General features: G+C 31.5%; 1 protein-coding gene across 5 annotated transcripts in view; it reads left to right on the top strand.

Annotated features, from left to right (window-relative positions):
* Positions 1-22,268, top strand: part of LOC115875917 (potassium voltage-gated channel subfamily H member 6) — a 318,511-nt gene that overhangs the window by 250,814 nt on the left and 45,429 nt on the right. For all 5 annotated transcript variants that reach the window (XM_030891499.1, XM_030891500.1, XM_030891497.1 and 2 more), the window contains exons 13-14: positions 5,720-5,955; positions 20,853-21,162. In XM_030891499.1, coding sequence (XP_030747359.1) covers positions 5,720-5,955; positions 20,853-21,162 — 546 coding nt within the window. The remainder of the gene's footprint in view (positions 1-5,719; positions 5,956-20,852; positions 21,163-22,268) is intronic.

The following is a 22,268-nucleotide window of genomic DNA, read 5'->3' as shown; positions in this document are numbered from 1 at the left end:
ACTTTTTATTTATGTTCTGTCTTAAACTCATTATTTTTAATTAATTAAAAAATAATGAACGCTGATTCTTATGTGCAATTGTTAGTGATTTCTTAAAAATACATACCATAAAGTATAAAAATAACAATAATTCGTTTTTATATCCCACTGAAATACATCACTTAATATTCACCAAAACTCTTCCAAAAATAAACAACAACTGAATAGGCACAAATACTTCACTAAAACGTCTAAATATAAATGCTGATAAGGATTAAAAATGAAAACTAAACAAAAATATATGCATGTGGTCTTCTTCATTTGTATATCTGCTTGCGTTCCACTTACAAAAAAAGTCCATATACAGTGAGTCTAAAATATGTACCTATTTTGGCCAAAAAATTAGCTTCTAGAAACCATAGTGCGCTGTAAGGGAGTTACAACAAGGGGGCGATAAAAAAAATAAAAAACAAATACACGATATTAAATAAAACCCGAAAATGTCAAATATGTATAATGTGAGATATATCTACCTCATTATCCTGTTTAATAATACTATTGTTCGCCCATTCATTTAAATTACAATTACATATATCCAAATTTTAAATGCTATATTCTCCGGTATAAATGTAATATGGCTAACAGACAAAGCTATTAAAATATCGTAATTACAATATAGGGATACATGTATGATATAACCGTTCTCAATTGAATGTTGCCTGGCAACCTATAATGAGACCGAAAATGTACTATTTTAAGAATACACACTGCTTTAGCACTAAATTGAACAATCCTTTCTTAAAAATACACGATAAATGTTAGTAAATTTGATCGTACAATGCAGTGACCATAAAAAAAATAGAATGTTTATTTGTTATTCAGTTATCGAAAAAGTAATGCAAAATTAATTCAGCACTTTAAGAAATTCACATTAAAGAGAAATAAATCATCTCTAATTAAATCAATAAACTCATCTATTAATTACTAAAAATTTTAAAAAATCGTAACTCCAAAATTACAGTAGCTAGCGAAACGCGATTTTCAATTTAAGATTAGGATTAGGAATAATACACTCACCGGCAAAAAAACCGGCTACTAAAAACTAGTCCCAATTTCAGAGTTGGATTTCTCGCGAACCACTCATTAGATTTTGATGATTTTTTTTTAAATTGTAAATTAATTCCTTCTTAACGGATGCTACGTCAGAAATTTTTTTTCATATACAGGGCACAACAATAAGACGAAGTTTTTTGCCCGGACTTTGTAACACCCTGTAGGGTGCAGCAGCTGTAGTAGCTATTGCTAAATCAAATCACATTTTAGCCTCATCTTTTGTGAGTATTTTGTTTTTTTAATCACGACATTATCTCTGTTTGTATTGGAGATACGCTGCTTTAAAACGAACGTCTCGGAAAATGCTCCGCAGGCAAAACCGCGATTCATCCGTGAAAAGGACTTTAGTCTATTGCTCAGTATCCCAATTCACATGTAAACGCGCAAACTGAAGACGTGCTCGACGATGTCTTGGAAGTAGCTGGGGTCCTGTGGCAGGCCTCTTTGCAGACAAGCTGTTTAATTTTAGTCTTCGTCGGATTGTTCTTTCACTGACTTGAGTTCTACGCACGGCTTGTAGCAGATACTGATTCTGAAACGCTGTAATTCTACGATTTCTTCAAGTATTCAGGACAATAAGAGGTCGTCAATTGCATTCCGTTTTCTTCCGGAACCCGAGCCTGGTGAAATTTCCTGTTTCCATATACCGATTCCAGACATCCTGGACTGTTGTTCTAGGTATACCCCGAGTATCGGACACAGAACGTTGACTTCGGTCATCCTCAATTAATGCCACAATACGAGCAACATCCGTCACAGATAATGGCATTTTTTAATTTTCCAACCGTTTTGTCATGTTCCAAATACTCATAAACCCGTTTTCGCCTATGTCGCCTTGATTATTTATACATAAAACTTTCTGCCTGCGAAGCATTTTTCCGAGACATTCGTTTTAAAGTAGTGTATCTCCAAAACAAACAAAGATAATGTCGTGATTAAAAAAATAAAATGCTCACAAAAGATGAGGTTACAATGTGATTTGATTTAGCATAAGCTAGTACAGCTGCTGCACCCTACAGGGTGTTACAAAGTTCGGGCAAAAATCTTCGTCTTATTGTTGTGCCCTCTATATGCTCAAAACAAATTCGGAATAAAAATTTCTGACGTAGCATCCGTTAAGAAGAAATTAATTTACAATTTAAAAAAGAAATCATCAAAATCTAATGAGTGGTTCGCTAGAAATCCAACTTTGAAATTGAGCCTAGTTTTTAGTGGCCGGATTTTTTTGCCGGTGAGTTTATTTACAACAAAATTTGTAATAACATCAAAATCAGTCAAAATCGCAGTTTTCGAGATAAAAAAAAATTGGGAAAATTCCTTTACTTTGAAACTAAAAGAACTGCCTACCAATTTTTTATTAACATATTTTAGGTCTTTGATTTTAATATGGGCGGCTATACGTGCAGCCAATTTTTTATTAAGTAATCCATTAGTATAAATTTAACATTACCTTTTTATATTAATTAAATATTATTTTATAATTATTTTTAATAACTATAATATGTTTATAAACGTTTAAAATAGTTTCATATTAACATCGCCTAAATACCTGATAATTTTAAAGTGTATTTTGTTTGACACTTAATCCGCTAATACGAATATACCCTGCTGGCAAGAGAAACCTTGGGTCGGCGTTTATATGTATAGGAGTGAATCGCTATGGCAATCTAGTAAGTCGGAGAGAGCAAAAATACGAAGTATTTATTAGATAATCACTTAATTTGACGGTAGATTCCATGGCATTCTGTCTTTATTCAGTACATCTTATTTTACTAAGCGTGTTGACCGTACTCTTCGTACACACGAAAATCAGCACCCAAGACCAGAAATGCCGATTCTAGTATACGTTTACTACAACATTTTTTAACTTTCAAATTTAGATTTTAATTAAAAATATTCACCCATAAACTATAAATGAACATGAAAATTTCACACCTCTACTTTTCAACCAATAACATGCTTTAATGTTGACTAGTTACCATGGCAACTGAAAAAATTTTCGGAAATTTTTTCGAGGCGCCACGAAACTTTAGTGGAAATTTTTTGACAGTTGAAAAGGTAAACATAAGATCTACAATCATAATGTGAATGAACTACAATGTCTATATATTGAAATATTACCCATTTGAGTTTTAGCATTTGATGTAACTAAGGTTGGTAATATTTTTTATTTAAGGAAATATGTTAGATATACCTACATATGAATTTCTTCGAAATTGCCATGTTCTAAAAAATATAGTTCTGCCGCCTTTATTTAACTAAAGCTGGTATTTTTCTATTTAACGAAATATGATGGATATACACTTGATTTTGATTTTCGGGTGTTATCTGGTTTTATATTTTCAATTTCTTCTTTAATGACTTGTTGGTTTACTTTTCCAAATCGCGACATTTCGCTATACACTTCTTACTCTACGTACAGACGTTTTAAAACTAGTAATAGCTTAATGACAGAATCGCAAACAAAAATGACAAAACACATAATATGTCAAAAACATCAATACCTTGGCCAACTTAACAAATTGAAATTATTTTAAAATGTCATGTTGGATTAATATTTTTTTTTTTCAAATTTAGGTGTGAAATTTTCTTACCGAATACCACGCAAGCTTAAATTATTCCTGGAAATTTTCTTTCGGGCACGAATATTTTAGGAAAATTATCAGGAGTCGAAGACGAGGGATAATTTTCAAAATATTCGTGCCCTCAAAAAAATTTCCGAAAATAATTTAAGCTCTTGTGATATTATAAGTGATAAAAATTTCATTAATTTCTTTACCCTCAACTTCTTTTTTTGTCGTCTCAATTCTCCTTCCAATAGATGTTTATGTTTTTAATTATATTACTCACTTTTTTAACGACGCCTTTTTTACTTCGATGGTTTACTTTATAATGGCAATTTTTTAATAATGTTAAAATTTTATTTAGATTTTGATATAATAAATTAAAAAATATACCGATAAATTTTGAAATTAATTTACGCGTCTAATTAGATGCTAATGTAACAAAAATTAATAAACGTGTTTTTCCAGTAAACAATCTTGTTTATATTTTGCTTTACCTCAAAACAGATCGACAAGGAATGTTCCATGCTATCCATTTATTCATATATTCGTACATTTATTATTAAATATTTTACATAAATGGTAATATATTAAGCGTTTATAAAATTACCTTATTATAAAATAATTTTGCAGCTAATAATCTTCATTATCCTAAACATTAAAGTGTTCGATTCTTATTACGAGCTGATGTTTTTTTTTATATTATAATACATATACAGGGACCGGCAATAGCGCGTCGGGCATCTGTAGCTCCTAGAATAGAAAACTTGAGAATTTTGTTTAAGTATGTACCAGGTTGTATTTCCGGAAAATATTTTAACTTCTATAAGGCGGCTGAAAAAACTGTGAGTGGATCTGAATGATTTTTCTTAAACGGAACACCCTGTATATTATTGCATTTTTGGCTTCCTTTCAGATCACTTTACATAATCCTAAGTTATGAGTAAATCTATTTCGATAGTTTCAGAGATATTAAAAAATGAATCAAAAATATATATTTTTCAACCCTTCTTAAAAAAAATATTAAAAATACAAGAACGGTCCTGATATAAAAACTATATTACTTTGCTATAAATATGGTAATCGTAAATCATACAGGATGTTCAATATTCTACACCAAACTTTCAAAAATATAAAATATTTTTTCTTCGTTTTTTTAAATGGAACACCCTATATATTATTTTTTTATTAGATGAAAAATTAAAAAATGAACATTTTTTGTATTTAAAGTATTTCAAAATTTTTAATAGTTTTCCGGATACACGCGGTATTATTTCATATGGCGCTTTCAATGGTAAAATACGAGAGAAAAATCATTGGGTGGCTTTGTTAGAAATTTACTATGGAAAATGCCATATGAAATACAAAACCGGGAATATTTCCGAAACCGTTAAAAATTTTGAAATACGCTAAATACAAAAAATGTTCATTCTTTAATTATCCATCCATTGAAGAAATAATATACAGGTTGTTCCATTAAAAAAAAAACGAAGAAAAATTATTTTATATTTTAGAAAGTTTAGCGTAAAATTTTGAAAATCCTGTATGATATACGATTACCATATTTATAGCAAAGTAAGTACAAACCATCTAAAATAAATATCTAATATAGTTTTGATTTCAGGACAGTTCTTGTATTATTAATAATTTTTTTAAGAAAGGCTGAAAAATATATAATTTTTTTTTTATTTATTTATTAATATCTCTGAAATTATCGAAATATATTTACTCTTGTCTTAGAATTATGTAAATTGACCTGAAAGGAAGCCAAAAATGCAATAATATACAGGGTGTTCCGTTTAAAAAAAATAATCCCGATCCACTCACACGTTTTTGAGCCACCCTATAGAAGTTAAAATATTTTCCTGAAATACATCCTAGTACATACTTTAGGTCTGCACTTAAACAAAATTCCCAAGTTTTTTTATTCTAGGAGCTACAGATGCCTGACGCACTAATTCCGGACCCTGTATGTATGCTTTTGGTTATTATCAAAAGCTTCAGTCTAAACTGAATTTCTGCTCATTATGTATAGGGAATTAATATTTGTTGTTTATTTAAAGGTATGCTATTGGCAATGCTGAGCGTCTGCCCTACCGAATTGGCTGGTTGGATAGTCTGGCCAACGACACAAATCAGCAGTACTTAGAGAATGGCACTGGTGGTCCAAGTATTAAAAGCAGATACGTTACGGCATTGTATTTTACGTTTACGTCACTGACAAGCGTAGGATTTGGCAACGTGGCTCCAAACACCGATGCGGAGAAAATCTTTACGATCTGCGTCATGTTGGTTGGATGTAAGTAGATTATCTAATTTTTAATTAAACTACTCAAAACAATTATCGCATATTTTCTAAAAAAAATACTAATTTGAAAAACAATACGCTTTGAATTCCCTGACTTACGAATTTAAATAAGTAGGGATACTGTGAAGTAGTGATGGGAATACCGGTTCCACAATATACCGCGATTTTGTAACCGAGGTTCCAACTTCCAAAGTGTCGCGGTCCTCGCTAAAAATATATCTAACTTATCTATATTTGTAGATTAATGTAACTTTTTTTTCCGCCACTCATTTTCCAAATATCGAGTTTATAATTGTGTATAGCCCATCTATCTCATTTTTAAAAAACGATGACATTCGGTGACATATTTATAGCAATATAATATATTTAATGTTAAAATCAAGAACAAAGTCCCAACCACTGTCAAAAAAATTGTTTATTTGCATAACCTAACCTTAAGTTTAGAATGTATAAAAGCAAATAAAATTTTATTTTATTTGCTTTTGCGTTTTATCTTTCAAACAACGCTATTTTATACCATGCCTAGTACATACCAAAAATCGCTATTTCGAAAGTAACGTAGGGACGGGAGGTATAGTAACCGACCAAATCGCGACAGGCAAAACCGGAACCGTAGAAGCGCTCCAGCGACTGCTGGAACTAAGTACGTCGCCGCCGAGGTAGAGCGTCGATAGCGAGTTACAGCAGGGACCAGTTACTTTTGTTCGCGACAGACGGAATTACGGCTCTAGGAGCGCGACGGCTGGAGCGAAGTTACGTCGCCGCCGAGGTCGAGCGTCGATAATCAGTTACAGCAGTTACCAGATTCTTCTGTTTGCGACAGGCGGAACTATGACTCTAGGAGCGCGACGGCTGAAGCGAAAACGCGCGACGCTACGTACATACATACCAGTGCCAGTTGACTAAACACGTCGCTATGCGGTTACTACGGTGCAAACTAACTTCAAGAGCGTTTATAAATAATTTATTTGCAAATTATAAATAATTTATAATTTTGTCGTCATTATGATCGTCGTTCTTCAGTAACAGATTCCTGATTCGTTGTGGAGCGCGACACTACGTTACAAAAAAATACCGCTCCAAAATCGCGTTACTCAAATACCGACACATCACTACTGTGAAGGAAAATGCGATACGATAAGTCTACGCGTTAATCTGTAATTTTTAGTCGGCTGACTATTTAGTTGCAAAAATAAAACAATACATGCTCACACATACTTATGAAGTAGATCGGCCGACTATTTCATTGCATGTTAGCGCGACTCTATAAGAACATATCAGTTATAAAGTGTTTGCGCGAATTGTTTTTTTAATTTGCAACAGGGGTATGTAAACGGTATACAGTATACGTCTACAAAAACCTATGCTCAGTACTGCAAAAACTTGTCATTGAACATGAACATATTCATGCATATAAAATATACATAAATACATATGTACAGGGTGGGTCAAATTCTACGCTTTTAAATGGAAACACCTTTTTCTATATGAGTTAGACGAAAACTAATATCGGTGTCTGGAGCTCAATTTTCATCAAAAACATGATGGTGAAAACCGCACATCAATATCTGTTACCGTTTCGGAGTTACGGGGTGTTTTTCAAAAATGTGCATTTTTAACAAATGGCTGTAACTTTTTTGCTATGGAAAATTTTGTATTTCTATGAAAATATTTCCAAGCAAATTAATAATTTAAGAGTTTTCAACAGAAAAATATATTTTTTATTTGGGACACCCTCTATATTTTTAATTAACTGGAAAGAATTTAAAATTACCTTTCCAAAAATATAGCACACTTGATATTTTGTTATAATCCCCTTCGAAATACAGAATATTTAAACGTTCGCCACTTTTAACTAGTAGGCTTTGGACCCCTTATTGATGATATGCCCTTAATGGAACTCGAAAACATATTTTTCCAGCAAGACGACGCACCGCCTCAGAACACTGAAGTTATCAGCAAATTTTTGCAGCCAATTTCAAGAATAATTGAATAGCTAACCAAGTTCCCAGCCGTTGGCCGTCGAGGCCGCCTGACTTGTGCCCATGGATCTAATCCTATGGATATATTTGCGGAAGAATAAAGGTTCTTTATTCTTCCGTATAATCTAGACAAGAATTAGAAATACTTAGCAGTTATGAGAGGGTATCTTTCACCCCCACTGAGTTAATGAATTCCGCGAGAAATGTTCAAAAACGGCCCCGTCTGTCCATAACAGAAAACTGTCGATATGTCGAACACCTGTAGCAAAATCTCATGTCTTGGTTTGCTATTTATTTTTATTATCCCAGCCGTTGGCCGTCGAGGCCGCCTGACTTAGTACCCATGGATCTAATCCTATGGATATATTTGCGGAAGAATAAAGGTTCCTTATTCTTCCGTATAATCTAGACAAGAATTAGAAATACTTAGCAGTTATGAGAGGGTATCTTTCACCCCCACTGAGTTAATGAATTCCGCGAGAAATGTTCAAAAACGGCCCCGTCTGTCCATAACAGAAAACTGTCGATATGTCGAACACCTGTAGCAAAATCTCATGTCTTGGTTTGTTATTTATTTTTATTGTTATTAGATATAGTTTAAATGCGTTGATGTTGGTTAAATATATTTCAAATTGTTATAAAATTCTGCATCTCTCATAGCAAATATTATTTTCGTTTTAATTGATTCTCACAGCTAGATTTTTTTTGCATTACAGCTGGTGCCGTTCAAAGCCTACTTAATTAAAACGGGCGAATCTTTATATACTCTATATCTCGAAGAGAAATCGAGCAAAATATCAAGTGTGTTATATTTTTGGAAAGGTAATTTTAAATTATTTTCAATAAATTAAAAATATACAGGGTGTCTCATTTAAGAAATCAAATTTTCTGTTGATAATTCTTAAATTATTAATTTAAAAAAAATTATACTTAAACCATTAAATTCTACATAAAAAGGTGCTTTGGAAATGTTTTCATAAAAATACAAAATTTTTCATAGCAAAAAAGTTACAGCGATTTGTTAAAAATGCATATTTTTGAAAAACACTCCGTAACTCCGAAACGGCAACAGATATCGATATGCGGTTTTCACCACCATGTTTTTGACAAAAATTGAGCTCCAGACACCGATATTAGTTTTTGTCTATTTCCTATAGAAAAGGGTGTGTCCGTTTAAAAGCGTCGAATTTGACCCACCCTGTACATGTGAATTTAAATAAAAGCTTATAATTGATAAATTTAAAACTTACCCTCAATTTCGTTTCCAAAGAAAAAAAATGACGAAAAAAAATCCTCAAAACGCTACAACGCGTAATACGTAAGTAACAGAGCCTAAGTGTACTTTCTCTTTCTTCTGCAATTGAACTGTAAATTGTGTAAAAGGAGTAGCTGGATTACCATATTTATGTCTTTAGGAAAAGTATTATATTAAATAACGCACCTTATATTGATAACAAACAAACAATGTGCGGACACAATGGCGTCTTTACCCTTGGTCACGCTTATGAATACCCTGAGCCTAGATGTTTCATAGAAGACGCAACGTGATTGGATAGATTTGATCATGTGACAAGATTTTGTAGTGTCGAGTATAGGTTTCATATACGTATAACATATTCCATTTAGATTCCTTCTGCTGTAAAAAGTCTAACGATATGATTGGTAGATCTAATCACGTGACTAGATTTTATAGTGTCGAATAAACGTTTCGTATATGTAGTCTATATACCATTTCTATACAATTTATTGATACTGGTTATATACGTTTCTGAAATTCAATATTTTTATATTGGAGTTCAAATTTATCAAAAAATCACAAAAAACAGTTTGATAATGACTTACTATGCCCTTTGTGTCTGAACTTTTCAAAAATTACGAATATAACAGGCTTGGTACCAAAATCGAAATATTATACATATACTTAAAATATATGTTTGGAATATACGTTAAAAAGCAGTATAATAATGTTCAGTATAATAAACGTATATACTAAGATACGGAAAATAAAACCCTTTAATATGCGTATATTATACGTTGCATATAAAAAAGTAATATGAAATACGTATATTATTTATACCTTTAAAAAAATATACAATATTTATACGGAGAGTACGTTTATTAAACGTATATACTCTTGAACGGTGTTGCTTGGGTAGATTTACGGATTTTGGGTACGATACGTTAATAATGCGGATTTTCTATCATTAAACAATTTAATATAATACTATTTGATTAAACAAAGAACGTCGTCATAGTTGGCTTGGAAATTAAGACCGTTGTTATTTCATAGGTAAAATATTATAGTAAATGTCAATAGTCGTCATTTCCAAGCCAACTAAACGACTTTTTTCGATCATTCTTTTTTTCGAAATATTCAGTACTTATAAAAGAATTTTTATTTTTGTTATTTATTCTATGTTTAATACGAATAAATTTTCAATGCATAAACGCGAATTTTTCATCCAAAGATATTTTCGTCAAACGTATTACAGATATTACATTTAAATATGGCCACACTGTCGCTGTCAGTTCCACACCGTCTTCGATATGTCTTCGCCATCCAAATTAAAGAAAATGAGTATCTTATGCGTTGGCCGCAGAACGAGTGGGGACTCCACTGTACAGTACTTGAGACGTAAGGAAAAATCAAATCAGCCTTGTCACGAATCTGCTCATTAGATTGCGTATCTTCCCAATTCTTTCAATCGGCGCTATTACCATATTCCTATGTGATTATGTTATTTAATATTGGTTATCCTAATTTTCCCTCATTATATATTAACCAATAATACGATTAATTTTAATTAGATTATTGATTTCGATAAGTATACTTTTTTGTAAAAAATATGGTATTGACAAAACTATTGTTTATAGCAGATATTCTGCTTGCGTTTTATCAATATCTGGAATGATGCAACCAGAATTCAATTTAAAAATGAGTTATGTATTTATTCAGATCCGTTTGTTTTCGGTCCGCTTTTATCACGTTTACAACCCACATTTGTTCCAGGAATACATATTTTTTATAATATTTTCCTTAAAATGAAAATATTTATTAAATAGTAAATATATGTAGGAATAGAAACACAGAAAAAAGAGACAAATGATTTTCATTCAAAAGCATTTTATTTGTTAATGGCTATCACATTTTATTTTTTAAACAATCCTATAGAAGCTTTGAAATAATAAGCATATAGATACGCAGTACAAATTTTCCTTCTTTAGATTAGACTTTTAATCATACAGTTCAATTCACCAAAATAGTTTTCTTCAAAAAAGGCAAAGGAGGATCATTTAATCGAGTTAGACCAACACCGCCTATATTAAAAAGGCCTCGGAACTACACTCGTGACGTCAGCTCGGTAGGCAATTAGATGCACACTATTATTTTTGGCAATATTTTGCTATTTTTTGTTAACTGGCCTTTCCAGTAATAGTAGGTATATATTTCGATATAATAATCTATGGTTAAAGGTTGATTCTCACTATAGCTTCCATATCAGCTCCCTTCCGTTTACATAAAATATTATATCATGTAAATAAATAGGACAATGCACACTATCCGTTTCGTTTCCCTTCCGTTCCATATCCTTTCCTTCCATACATTTTTTGGCGGACGGAGTGAAGCGTATCGGAAACAGCGTTGTCAAGTTCTTACATTTGTACCAGCTCTGTTAAAAGTTTGCTGATATTTATTTATTCTTTCGTCTCTTAATTAAATATGTTACCTTTTTCAAAAGATATAAATTTTTAAAATAAAACTTTCGTAATGATATAAATTTTACAATAAAAAGAATGGAACTGATATGGAACGGAAGCTTACGTATAGCGTCAATACGATAAAAATACGGAACGAATATGGAATGGAAACGGAAGGTACAGTGAGAATTAGGGAATGCAATCCCGCACCAAAATCTCAATCCCGCAAACCCGCTGGATTAAAGCAATTGATCCCGCGGATCCGCAGAATTGCGGGATTGTAAACAATAAATGCTCTTCTTTTCTCTCTCCGATTTTGGGATGCGGTTTGGACCAGGTTTTAGACGCATCTATTGTGATGAAGATGCTATGTGGTTTTCGAAAATATATTTAGCGAATTTTCATATACAGGGTGTTTTATAATAGTGTACAAATTTGGTTAAGAATCTTTTTTACCGAAAATTTACAATTTTTGAAAAATCGAAATTTTAACTATGTACGACTAATCTGTATTGAAATTAGAAAAAACAATTTGGTGTTTTTTTTAATTCTTTGTTTTAAGGAAAATACGTTTTTTTTTCGAAAAATATGCATTTATAGTCATACATTTGGTACTAAATGGTACAAAATGCATTGTACATTTTGCATAGGCCCACAATATATTGATATAGCGTGTATCTTAAACTATCTGTACAGAAATTTGGACCGATGTATACAGGGTGTTCAAAAAATATATTTAATATTAAATAAACTTAAATTTTATTATAATTTATCTACTTATTTTATAAATAAAAATATTATTCTGATGCTGAATTTTTTTTTTTAAATTGTGTTAGTTATCTGCTTTCAGATACACTCTAATATCAATAATTTTTTGGCATATGCAGAATATACAAACACATTACACATGTATGTACATACACATCTGAAACCTGGTCTAAACCGCATCCCAAAATCTTTAGTTCAAGAGATATTCAACTTTAAATTTACCCTAAAATTTTGCTTCTCCCGATAATTATGTCCGGCAGTTTATTTGACGTAATTGTCCACAAGTTTTTCTTCACTTAGGCACGCCAGAAAGAAATCTAACAATTAACCTGTTTGTTTCACTTATTTTTAATGGCCAAGCCGTAAGGGGAATCCCCTGGTGATCCCGCAAATCCCGCACAGTAAATCCCGCAACTTTGATCCCGCGGAATCACAGAGGGATCCCGCATTTGCGGGATTGCCTTCCCTAGTGAGAATCAACCTTTATTGGTAAATTATATGATTTCAGATATGGTTATTGAATATTACCGTCATATGTGTTTACTTTTTAGTTCATTTGAACGTTCTCTTTATTGCCGATCGTTATCTTTTATGAATATACTTTATTTTATTTCAATTTCGCTTTTTTTGGTAATATAGCATAATCCAATATGAAAATGATTTATTATATTTTTAATAAATATTTTCATAATCTTTCGAGACATTTATTAAAAAATAATGTATATTTTATTTGTAAATATCTAATCTAGAAACCTTGATTGTATTGTCCTATACAGGGTAAGTCTTAAATAAGTGAAAATATTTTAGGGGTAGTATATTTCGGCCCCAGAAACACGATTATGAGGTTTTCTTCGCGATTTATTTTTAATCTGGATTTTTTTTAGATTTTAGTTAAAAAACATAACATTTTTTGATAATATTGCAACTTACGTATTCGGTGGTAGTAGATTAAATTTACAAGAAAGAAAACCCAGAAAAGATCCAGTGGTTCTCAAAATTTAAGCAAAAAATATTTTTTTTGGAAATTTTTAAAGTAAAATATCTCAGTTATTTTAGATTTATTTGAAAAACGGTAAAGTGAAAATATGTTTCTTTTATCGAGATCTACCAGCCCTGCAAATATTTGCACTTATTTACGGCTCACCCTGTATAGACATCCGATAAGTTTATTTGCTACGTTAAATGTAATGTTTACTTTTTTAAAGAAGTGTAAAATTTTATTTTAGATCCGAAACTATGCGATGCAAATTGTACAAAAGATTGTTTCCGCACTTTTGCGTTTTCATTCTCTTTACCATCTTCACTTTAATCCATTGTTCTAGATAGATTCTTATTCATTTCCATTCTTAGTGAATAAAGTTCTGCAACAAAGTTTGTTATAAAAGAAAACTAACTTTAATTCCCTTCTTTCCTAATTCGGAAATAAGTTTCTTTAAATAGATTTTTGTAATTACAATGAATGTAAAACAGTTCAAGAAGATACTGGAACATTGATAATTACTTATTCACATTAGGCAGGAACTTAATTCGTATGAAAGAAAATACATTTATATGTTGCTTATACATTAAAAGAATAGATAGAAAAAAAGCATTTCTAATTTAACATTACCAGTAAGTAAATGTTACCTCGTCCAAAATTGTTACTATAATTAAAAGAGTAGTTTTTAACGGTTATGTACAAGTTGAGCGGAACTCGATGTCATACCTCTATTATGAGAAAACGAAAAATGATAAAAAAAATATCTGAAAAGAGGTTTTTAAATGGGACTAAATAAAGTGTATTTTAAGCCAAATTTGCGTATATTTTGAAATTGATGTAGTGACGCCAACGATTTTTATTTTCCCAGAAACATACCTATATTTTGGCATATTTAAAGAGAGCTGGTTTTTCTGAACAAATTTTATAAACAACAGAATTTGCTATCTCATTCCGGTAAAAAATTACAAGCAAATTTGTAAAAAAAATAATATTTTAAAATTCGCAATCATCACGATTTAAACAAGTAGCCTTTGGAAAAAAATAGAAAAGTCGCATCTGTCAATTAAACTAATTATTAACAAGCAGTCAAACAATTTTTATTGTCATTTGCCTTGTAAAAATGTTCACGCAGAACGAATAAGTTGACATGTTATTAGTTTATGGCGAATCACAGGAGAATCCTAGAAGAGCAGTTCAGTTATACGCACGAAGATATCCGGAAAGTGTTATTCCAAGCTTAAAAATGTTTGCACGATTGGAACGCAATTTACGTGCAAATATCGAGTCATTTTCTTCTCGAAAGGGAAAACAAATTGTTAAAAGGGTCAATTCTGACAATACCGTTGCGACCATTCTGCAGTATTTCGAATACCATCCAAGGAACTCGATTCAGAAAGCCTGTCGTGAGTTGAAGTTGAAATACAGTTCTGTGCAAAAAATTTTAAAAGAAAACGATTATCATGATAATAAACTTCACAACTTAGAACACTTGTCCGACGAACACCAACACCGAAGAATTAATTATATTGCCCCAATAATGGTAAACTTAGATAATGACAATCGGTTGCTTGAACATGTGTTGTGGACGGATGAAAGCCATTTTGTCAGTAATGGTAAGCCCAATAAAAAAAAATGAACATTTTTGGGCTACTGAAAATCCAAATTTTTGTCAACCCGATTGATAATCAAGGACATTTCGGAATTAACGTTTGGTGTGGTATTATTAATGGGCATTTGATTGGTTAGGTTGGTTACTTCCTGTGCTTCTCGAAAATGTGCCATTACAGTTGCGAGCAAACATGTGTTTCCAGGATGACGGAGCGCCACCGCATAAATCAGAAATTGTCCAACAATATTTAAATGAAACTTATGAAGAAAATTGGATAGGTATAAATGGACCGACGCAGTAGGCTCCTAAATCACCGGACTTAACCCCAATAAAGTTTACAAAACACCATCTATTAATTTGGAACATTTAAAAGAAAAAAATAGAAATGCTTGCGACGAATTATCTAGAGAAATGCTTCTTAAGGCTTCAGTGAGAGAAGTAAGGCGTAGATTGGATAAGTGTTTAGAAGTAGGAGGTGGGCAATTGAAAATTTATGATGAAGTGATTGCCTGTGTAATACGTTGTTTCTGTTATAATAGTTATAATATATTTTTTTACGACAGTTGTGTTTTGTAAGGTAAAATTACTAAATAGCACAAATTAAAAATGCTTAATTATTGACAGATGCCACTTTTCTATTTTTTTCCAAAGGCTACTTGTTTAAATCGTGATGATTGTTAATTTTAAGATATTATTTTTCTTACATATTTGCTTGTAATTTTTTAACGGAATGAGATAGCAAATTCTGTTGTTTATAAAATTTGTTCAGCAAAATCAGCTCTATTTAAATATGCCAAAATATAGGGATGTTTCTTTGAAAATAAATATCGATTTCAAAATATGGAGAAATATGCAAATTTGGCTTAAAATACACTTTATTTAGTCCCATTTAAAAACCTCCTTTCAGATTTTTTTTATTATTTTTCGTTTTCTCATAATAGAGGTGAGAGTTCTGCTCACCCTGTATATTTTGAAAACATTTAAACCGCACTACGTAGAGTTTTGTTAAAATATGGATTTTCCCGGGATACATTATTGGCCAAACGTGCAAGGCTTATACAAAGCCTCTAATAAGAATCTTTTAATTAAAAAAAGATTCAAAAAGCTCAAATTTTGCGCAAAAAATATAAACAGAAAAATATTTTTGTTGGGATGGTTACGGTTAAACAGCACTAGTTTTCTAGAATTTATTTTTTACGCCCTTTACATTGATATAAATAAAGGATATTTGAATCTATGAGTATTTTTTAATAAATCTATAATATCAACTATTATAATAATTAAAGTAGTTGCACAGTTGTTGTGAGTATTTCGTCACTGAAGGAGAAATCTTAAAATATGTAAAAGATATTTTTTGTAAAATTTAAATTTTTATTTAAAAATCGCGTCAGAGTTGGCGTGGTAATCACCGTCACATTTTACATATAAACTGTATACATAATAGAAAATTATGTATACAGTAATACAGTTCCCATTCAGTCACATTTTATATGTAACTATCTACATTTTTTAAATCATTTTTTTATCAAACGGTGTTTGGGATATACAGGGTGAGTTTTAAATATCATAGAAATTCGTGATGTTTAAACTTATTTTAGAAGTGAATTACCGCTATAAAGATACAGCCATCAAAGAAATTAATAACAATAAAAAGATACAATATTGATTATTAAAATTAAATACTTCGAGAACGCTTTGAATAGATATTATACGTCTATATAACCGGTTGGTTAAATGCTAAACAGGTACGTCAGAGTGTAGAGGTGGTCAGCGTTATCAGCTCAAAGGAAATTACTGAGGCTTCTCGGCACATACCAACTTCCCGAACGTGTAAATGAGCAGGACGGAAAATTTGGAATTAATAATTCAATAACTGTAATAAAATCTGTGATGGTTTTTTTCTCCAATGGCAGCGTGTCCTTGGCTCTAATTATTATAACATAATATTTATTTAAATATTAATGAGCGGGGCACCTGAAGTATAAGTGCAACCTTTGAATAAGAAGACTAAGGAAGGAGCATATCAAAAATCTTAGGTGCACCGCGATGGGCCTCAAATATGGCCGACTTAAATTCCGGTTTATCAGTGCCGTTCTAATTTTATTTAAAAAATGTAAAACTATGATGTAGGGTAGACGTGGGGTAGACTCAATAATTTGTTATTTTATTTTACGTTGTAAATAAACGTTGGTAGTTAATTAATTAATTAAAATTGTTATAAAAATATATAATTCTAATAAAAATAGATAAGTTATAATAAGTATTTATTAACACAAACATCCGATACGCTACTGAAGCAGGTAAGTCAAATTAACGTATCAAAATTCTTTGACATCTGATCTTTGACAAGTAGTAAATAAAAGCTAAAATGCAAGAAAATATATAATTTAGTTAATTTAAGTGAATTTCATAAATGATCGGTTTACTACACGTATGTATACATATTATATAGTCACTTACCAGCGAAAAGTTGTTCCATTATTTCACTCAATTTTTGCCGAGATCTACCGCACGCTACACAACCAACTATTTTAGAGTCTTTTTCGATAAATCGCGATATTGTCACTGTTAATTTAAGTTCTGCCACAATTTCCATCTAGATTTACTACCTTTATACAACTATCAGTAGTAGAATAAATAATAAATAACATAAAATAAGCTCCGTAAAGACTGACAAAGCCACAAAATTTCAAATCAAATTCAAATGTGTCAAATGAATCGTCAAACAGAACTGTCAAGGATCCCCACCCTAGAGAGCTTTTTCCGCCCACCATGCATGAATACATGGATAGCATTATGCTCCTTCCTTAGTCTTCTTATTCAAAGAGTGCAACGAATCCTCCGGGCGTTCTTATAAATTGTTCAATTAAATCGCCCAGATCAAAACTTAAAGCAATTATACGCATTAACCCTAAAGGTACATTCAGCCTGAGAGCGTCGAGCGTCGCGTCGCGTTTGCGTCGCGTCCGCGTGTCGAAATGGAATCAATACACTTAACTTAAATTAGACCGTTCAGGCAGACAGCGTCGCGTTTGGCGTTGCGCTAGCCCCCGCTGAACGTCGGGTTTCGAGTTCAATGGGGCGGACGCGACGCAAATGCGACGCGACGCTCGACGCTCTCAGCCTGAATGTACCTTAACACTACAGGGTCCGGCAATAGTGCGTCGGGCATCTGTAGCTTCTAGAATAAAAAAACTTGTGAATTTTGGTTAAGGATGTACCTATTAGAATAAATTATTATTATAAATTATTAGAATCGGCATGATATTTTTTAAATGGAACACTCTGTATATCATTGCATTTTGGCTTCATTTCAGACCACTTTACATAATCTTAAGATGTGAGTAAATATATTTCAATAATTACAGAGATAATACATGCATAAATAAAATAGATTATTCTTCAACCTTCCTTTAAAAAAAAATATTACTAATACCAGAACTGTCCTGAAATCAAAACTATATTAGGTATTTACTTTCGATGGTGGATACTTACTTAGCTACAAATATCGTAATCTTAAATCCTACTGGATGTTCAAAATTCTACGCCAAGCTCTTTAAAGTAAAAAATAATTTTCTTTGTTTTTTTTTTAAATGGAACACCTTGTATATTATTTTTTTATTAGATGGAGAGTTAAAAAAATAATATAATATTTGTATATAAAGTATTTCAAAATTTTTAATGGTTTCACAGATACAATACATAATTACATAATACTGCTAGCAGTATTATTTCATATTTTATGGCTCTTTCAACGGTAAAATACGAGAGAAAAATCATTGGGTGGCTTTGATAATAATAATTTACTGTGAAAAATGCCATATGAAATATAAAACCGCGAATATCTACGAAACCATCGTTAAAATTTTTTAAATACTCTAAATTCAAAAAATGTTCATTTTTTAATTAATGTTCTATTTAAAAAAAAACGAAGAAAATTTATTTTATATCTTTATATTTTCGAAAGTTTGGCGTAGAATTTTGAACATCTTGTATAATTTACAATTACGATATTTATAGAAAAGTAAGTACAGACCATATAAAGTAAATACCTAATATAGTTTTGATCAGCACAGTTCTTGTATTCTTAATATTTTTTTTAAAAAGGTTGAAAAATATATTTTTTTTATTTATTTATTAATTACTCTGATACTATCAACACATATTTAAAAATATCTTAGGATTATGCAAAGTGGTCAGAAAGGAAGCCAAAAATGCAATAATATACAGGGTGTTCTATTTAAAGAAAATCATCCCGATCCATTCACACTCTTTTAGCCGCCCTGTAGAGGTTAAATTATGTTCCTGAAATGCATTCTAATATGGTAATCGCAAAACAATTTCCGATGCACGTGATCAACTTTGAGTGACAAGCGATGGCGACAGCGCTGCCAGATTGTGATGGATTTATGAGATGAATCTTAATTTGAAAGTGACAAACAATATACAGAGTGTCCCAGAAATAAGTGCAAGTATTTTAACTGGGAGTATAGTTCAACCCCCGAAACACGTCTATGAGGTTTTTTGACAAATTTTAAAATTCGAAATTTTTTAAAACGTTTTTTTAAATTTTTTTTAGTTTTTAGTTAAAAAACATAATTTCTTGATAATATGGCAACATAGGTATTAGATTAAATTTGCAAGAGAGAAAGTCCAGAAAAGATCCAGTGGTTCTCAAAATTTTAGCACAAAAACATTTTTTTTGGAAATCTTCAAAGTAAAATAATTCCGTTATTTTTTACTTATTTGAAAAAGGATAAAGAGAAAATATGTTTTTTTATCGAGATCTATCACCCCTTAAAATACTTGCACTTATTTCCGGGACACCCTGTATTTATTATATCATTTTATAAAGATTTTTATGTTTTATTTTTAATTTAATAACTAATATTTTAGTAATTAATTGATTCATTTGCTTTATAGCTTATTTTACTTATTACTTATTGTCAAAAACTAGTCCATTATGAAGATTATTCTAAGCGTTATTATGGGGTATTTATTTATTTATTGATGTACATCTTACAACGCCATAAATGGTAATAACAAGTAAGAGGGTTCTATTAATGCACAAACTAATAATCACACAATTTAATAAAAACTAATGTAGAAATATCTTTGAAAGTGCTGTAATATGCTTATCAATCAAACTTGCTTCTCTGACTGCAGTTAAAGGTAATAAAGGGTCTTTATTCAAAATAGTTTATCAGGGACGCTACGAGTTCCTTGTTTCGACTGTTAGATGCTTCGGCATATTTTCAACACACAAATTTCAAGAAATGCAATACAAAAACCCGAAAATTTAGTTCCTAAAAGAACTGTTTGTGCTTAAAAGTACAATTTTTAAAAAATGGCTATGAGAATAGGGAAAAAAACGAGAATTACTCACAAAGATTCAACAAAAACACGATATTATATAAAATAATGACTGACATTAGGATAATTGTCAATTAATTAACGACAACCTTGCTGAAAACGGCGCAATGTGACCATCATAGCGATGATAAAATTCGGTTTAAACTAATTTTTGCAGCTTTAATCTAAACAAAATATCTGTTACAATCATTTGCTCTATAAAGTCAAACGAAGAGCTGCCCGGTATCTTAAATTATACAACAAATTTAAACATTTTTGCCAAAATTTCATTTAGTGAGGTTTATAGACTTTAGTGTCAATGTCGATATTATTGATGACATGCATGGGAATATGTTTTGTGATTACAATACTTTAGGTTTGCACTCTTATGTTAGGAGCTACAGATGCCCGACGTACTATTGCCGGACCCTGTATAAAATAGTATAAATAACTTATTAGTATAATACCAGGTATTTTTGAATGCATACTCTTCTTTCAGCACTGATGTATGCCAGTATCTTCGGCAACGTTTCGGCAATCATTCAGCGTTTATACTCAGGCACCGCACGGTACCACACGCAAATGTTGCGGGTACGGGAATTCATCCGGTTTCATCAGATTCCCAACCCCCTACGCCAACGACTGGAAGAGTACTTTCAACATGCCTGGACCTATACGAACGGCATCGATATGAACTCGGTACTGAAAGGATTTCCTGAGTGTCTGCAAGCCGACATATGTTTGCACCTGAATAGGAACCTGCTACAGAATTGTAGTGTGTTTGAAGGAGCCAGTCCAGGATGTTTAAGGTGAGTGTAGAGTTATTTAGTTGTTCGTAGTAGTTGCCAGTGTATTATAAATTGATATGGTATACCAGTGGCGGCTCGTGATTATTATTGTAGGGAGGTCAATATCTAAAAATATTGCGTCGATTTTTTTTAAGACGCGACCAAATTTAATTGGTTTCTTACAAGGTACTTGTAAGTTTAGTTAAAGGAACATAAATCTAAAAATAAATACAAATTATGATAAAATGAAACCTACCCTTACATTTTTAAACAGGTGGTCTAGTGCCATTACACTAAAAATCCAGTCAATATTCTTTACACGAATTTTCCTCGGTAGAATTTAAAAGACACATAAATAATATGTCACAAAAATATAAATACACAGACACATTTCTAAAGTAAACGCCGCGAATTTTTGGGAGTGATTTATCGCTTGATGAAGTTAGAATCGACACGCGCGCTATCATTTTTACATTAAAAACGTAAATTTTACCGCAACAGGTTTTTAAAGGACCGGTCTAATCATCTGCCTGCGCTCCTCCTACTTATTCTAAAATGTTAGCGTGATTGACAAAGACGATACTATATCGCGTTTCTTTGATTGATTCGTTTTTGTGCAGTCAGTCCATTGGTGTGCTTGCAGTGCGACCAATGGGGCATTCCATTTTATATTTATAACCAAATATATGTTTTGACAAGACTTTGACAGTTAAAACAACAAATTACAACAGATTATATATTGATTATTATATGACTTGAAACACCACGGCACTGGAATTAACTTTTATGTGACCTTGAACAGATTAGTTCACATGGTAGCGACCGATGAATCACTCCCAAACATTCGTGGCGTTTACTATAAAAGTTTTATTTCACATTTTTTTTATATTTTAAGTCAATTCTTTCTCTAAACGTTTTTCGAAATTTAAGCAATGGTTTTCTTTTAACCGCACGATTTTACAAACTAAACACCATATGTTGTCTATTTGAAAATATCTATTCCAGAATCAGTCAACAAGAGTTCATCATTTATCCAGAACCAGAAATTTATGAATTATTACCTACACAAATTTTGCGCTGCATCACAGACCCTCGGCTACGACAAAGATACGGCAACTAAAACTTAT

Source organism: Sitophilus oryzae, unplaced genomic scaffold (genome assembly GCF_002938485.1).
Source record: "Sitophilus oryzae breed Bouriz unplaced genomic scaffold, Soryzae_2.0 scaffold_1396_pilon_pilon, whole genome shotgun sequence".
Taxonomy (NCBI): Eukaryota; Metazoa; Arthropoda; class Insecta; order Coleoptera; family Curculionidae; genus Sitophilus; species Sitophilus oryzae.
Note: the sequence above shows the minus strand (reverse complement) of the source record. Positions and strands in the feature narration are given on the sequence as shown.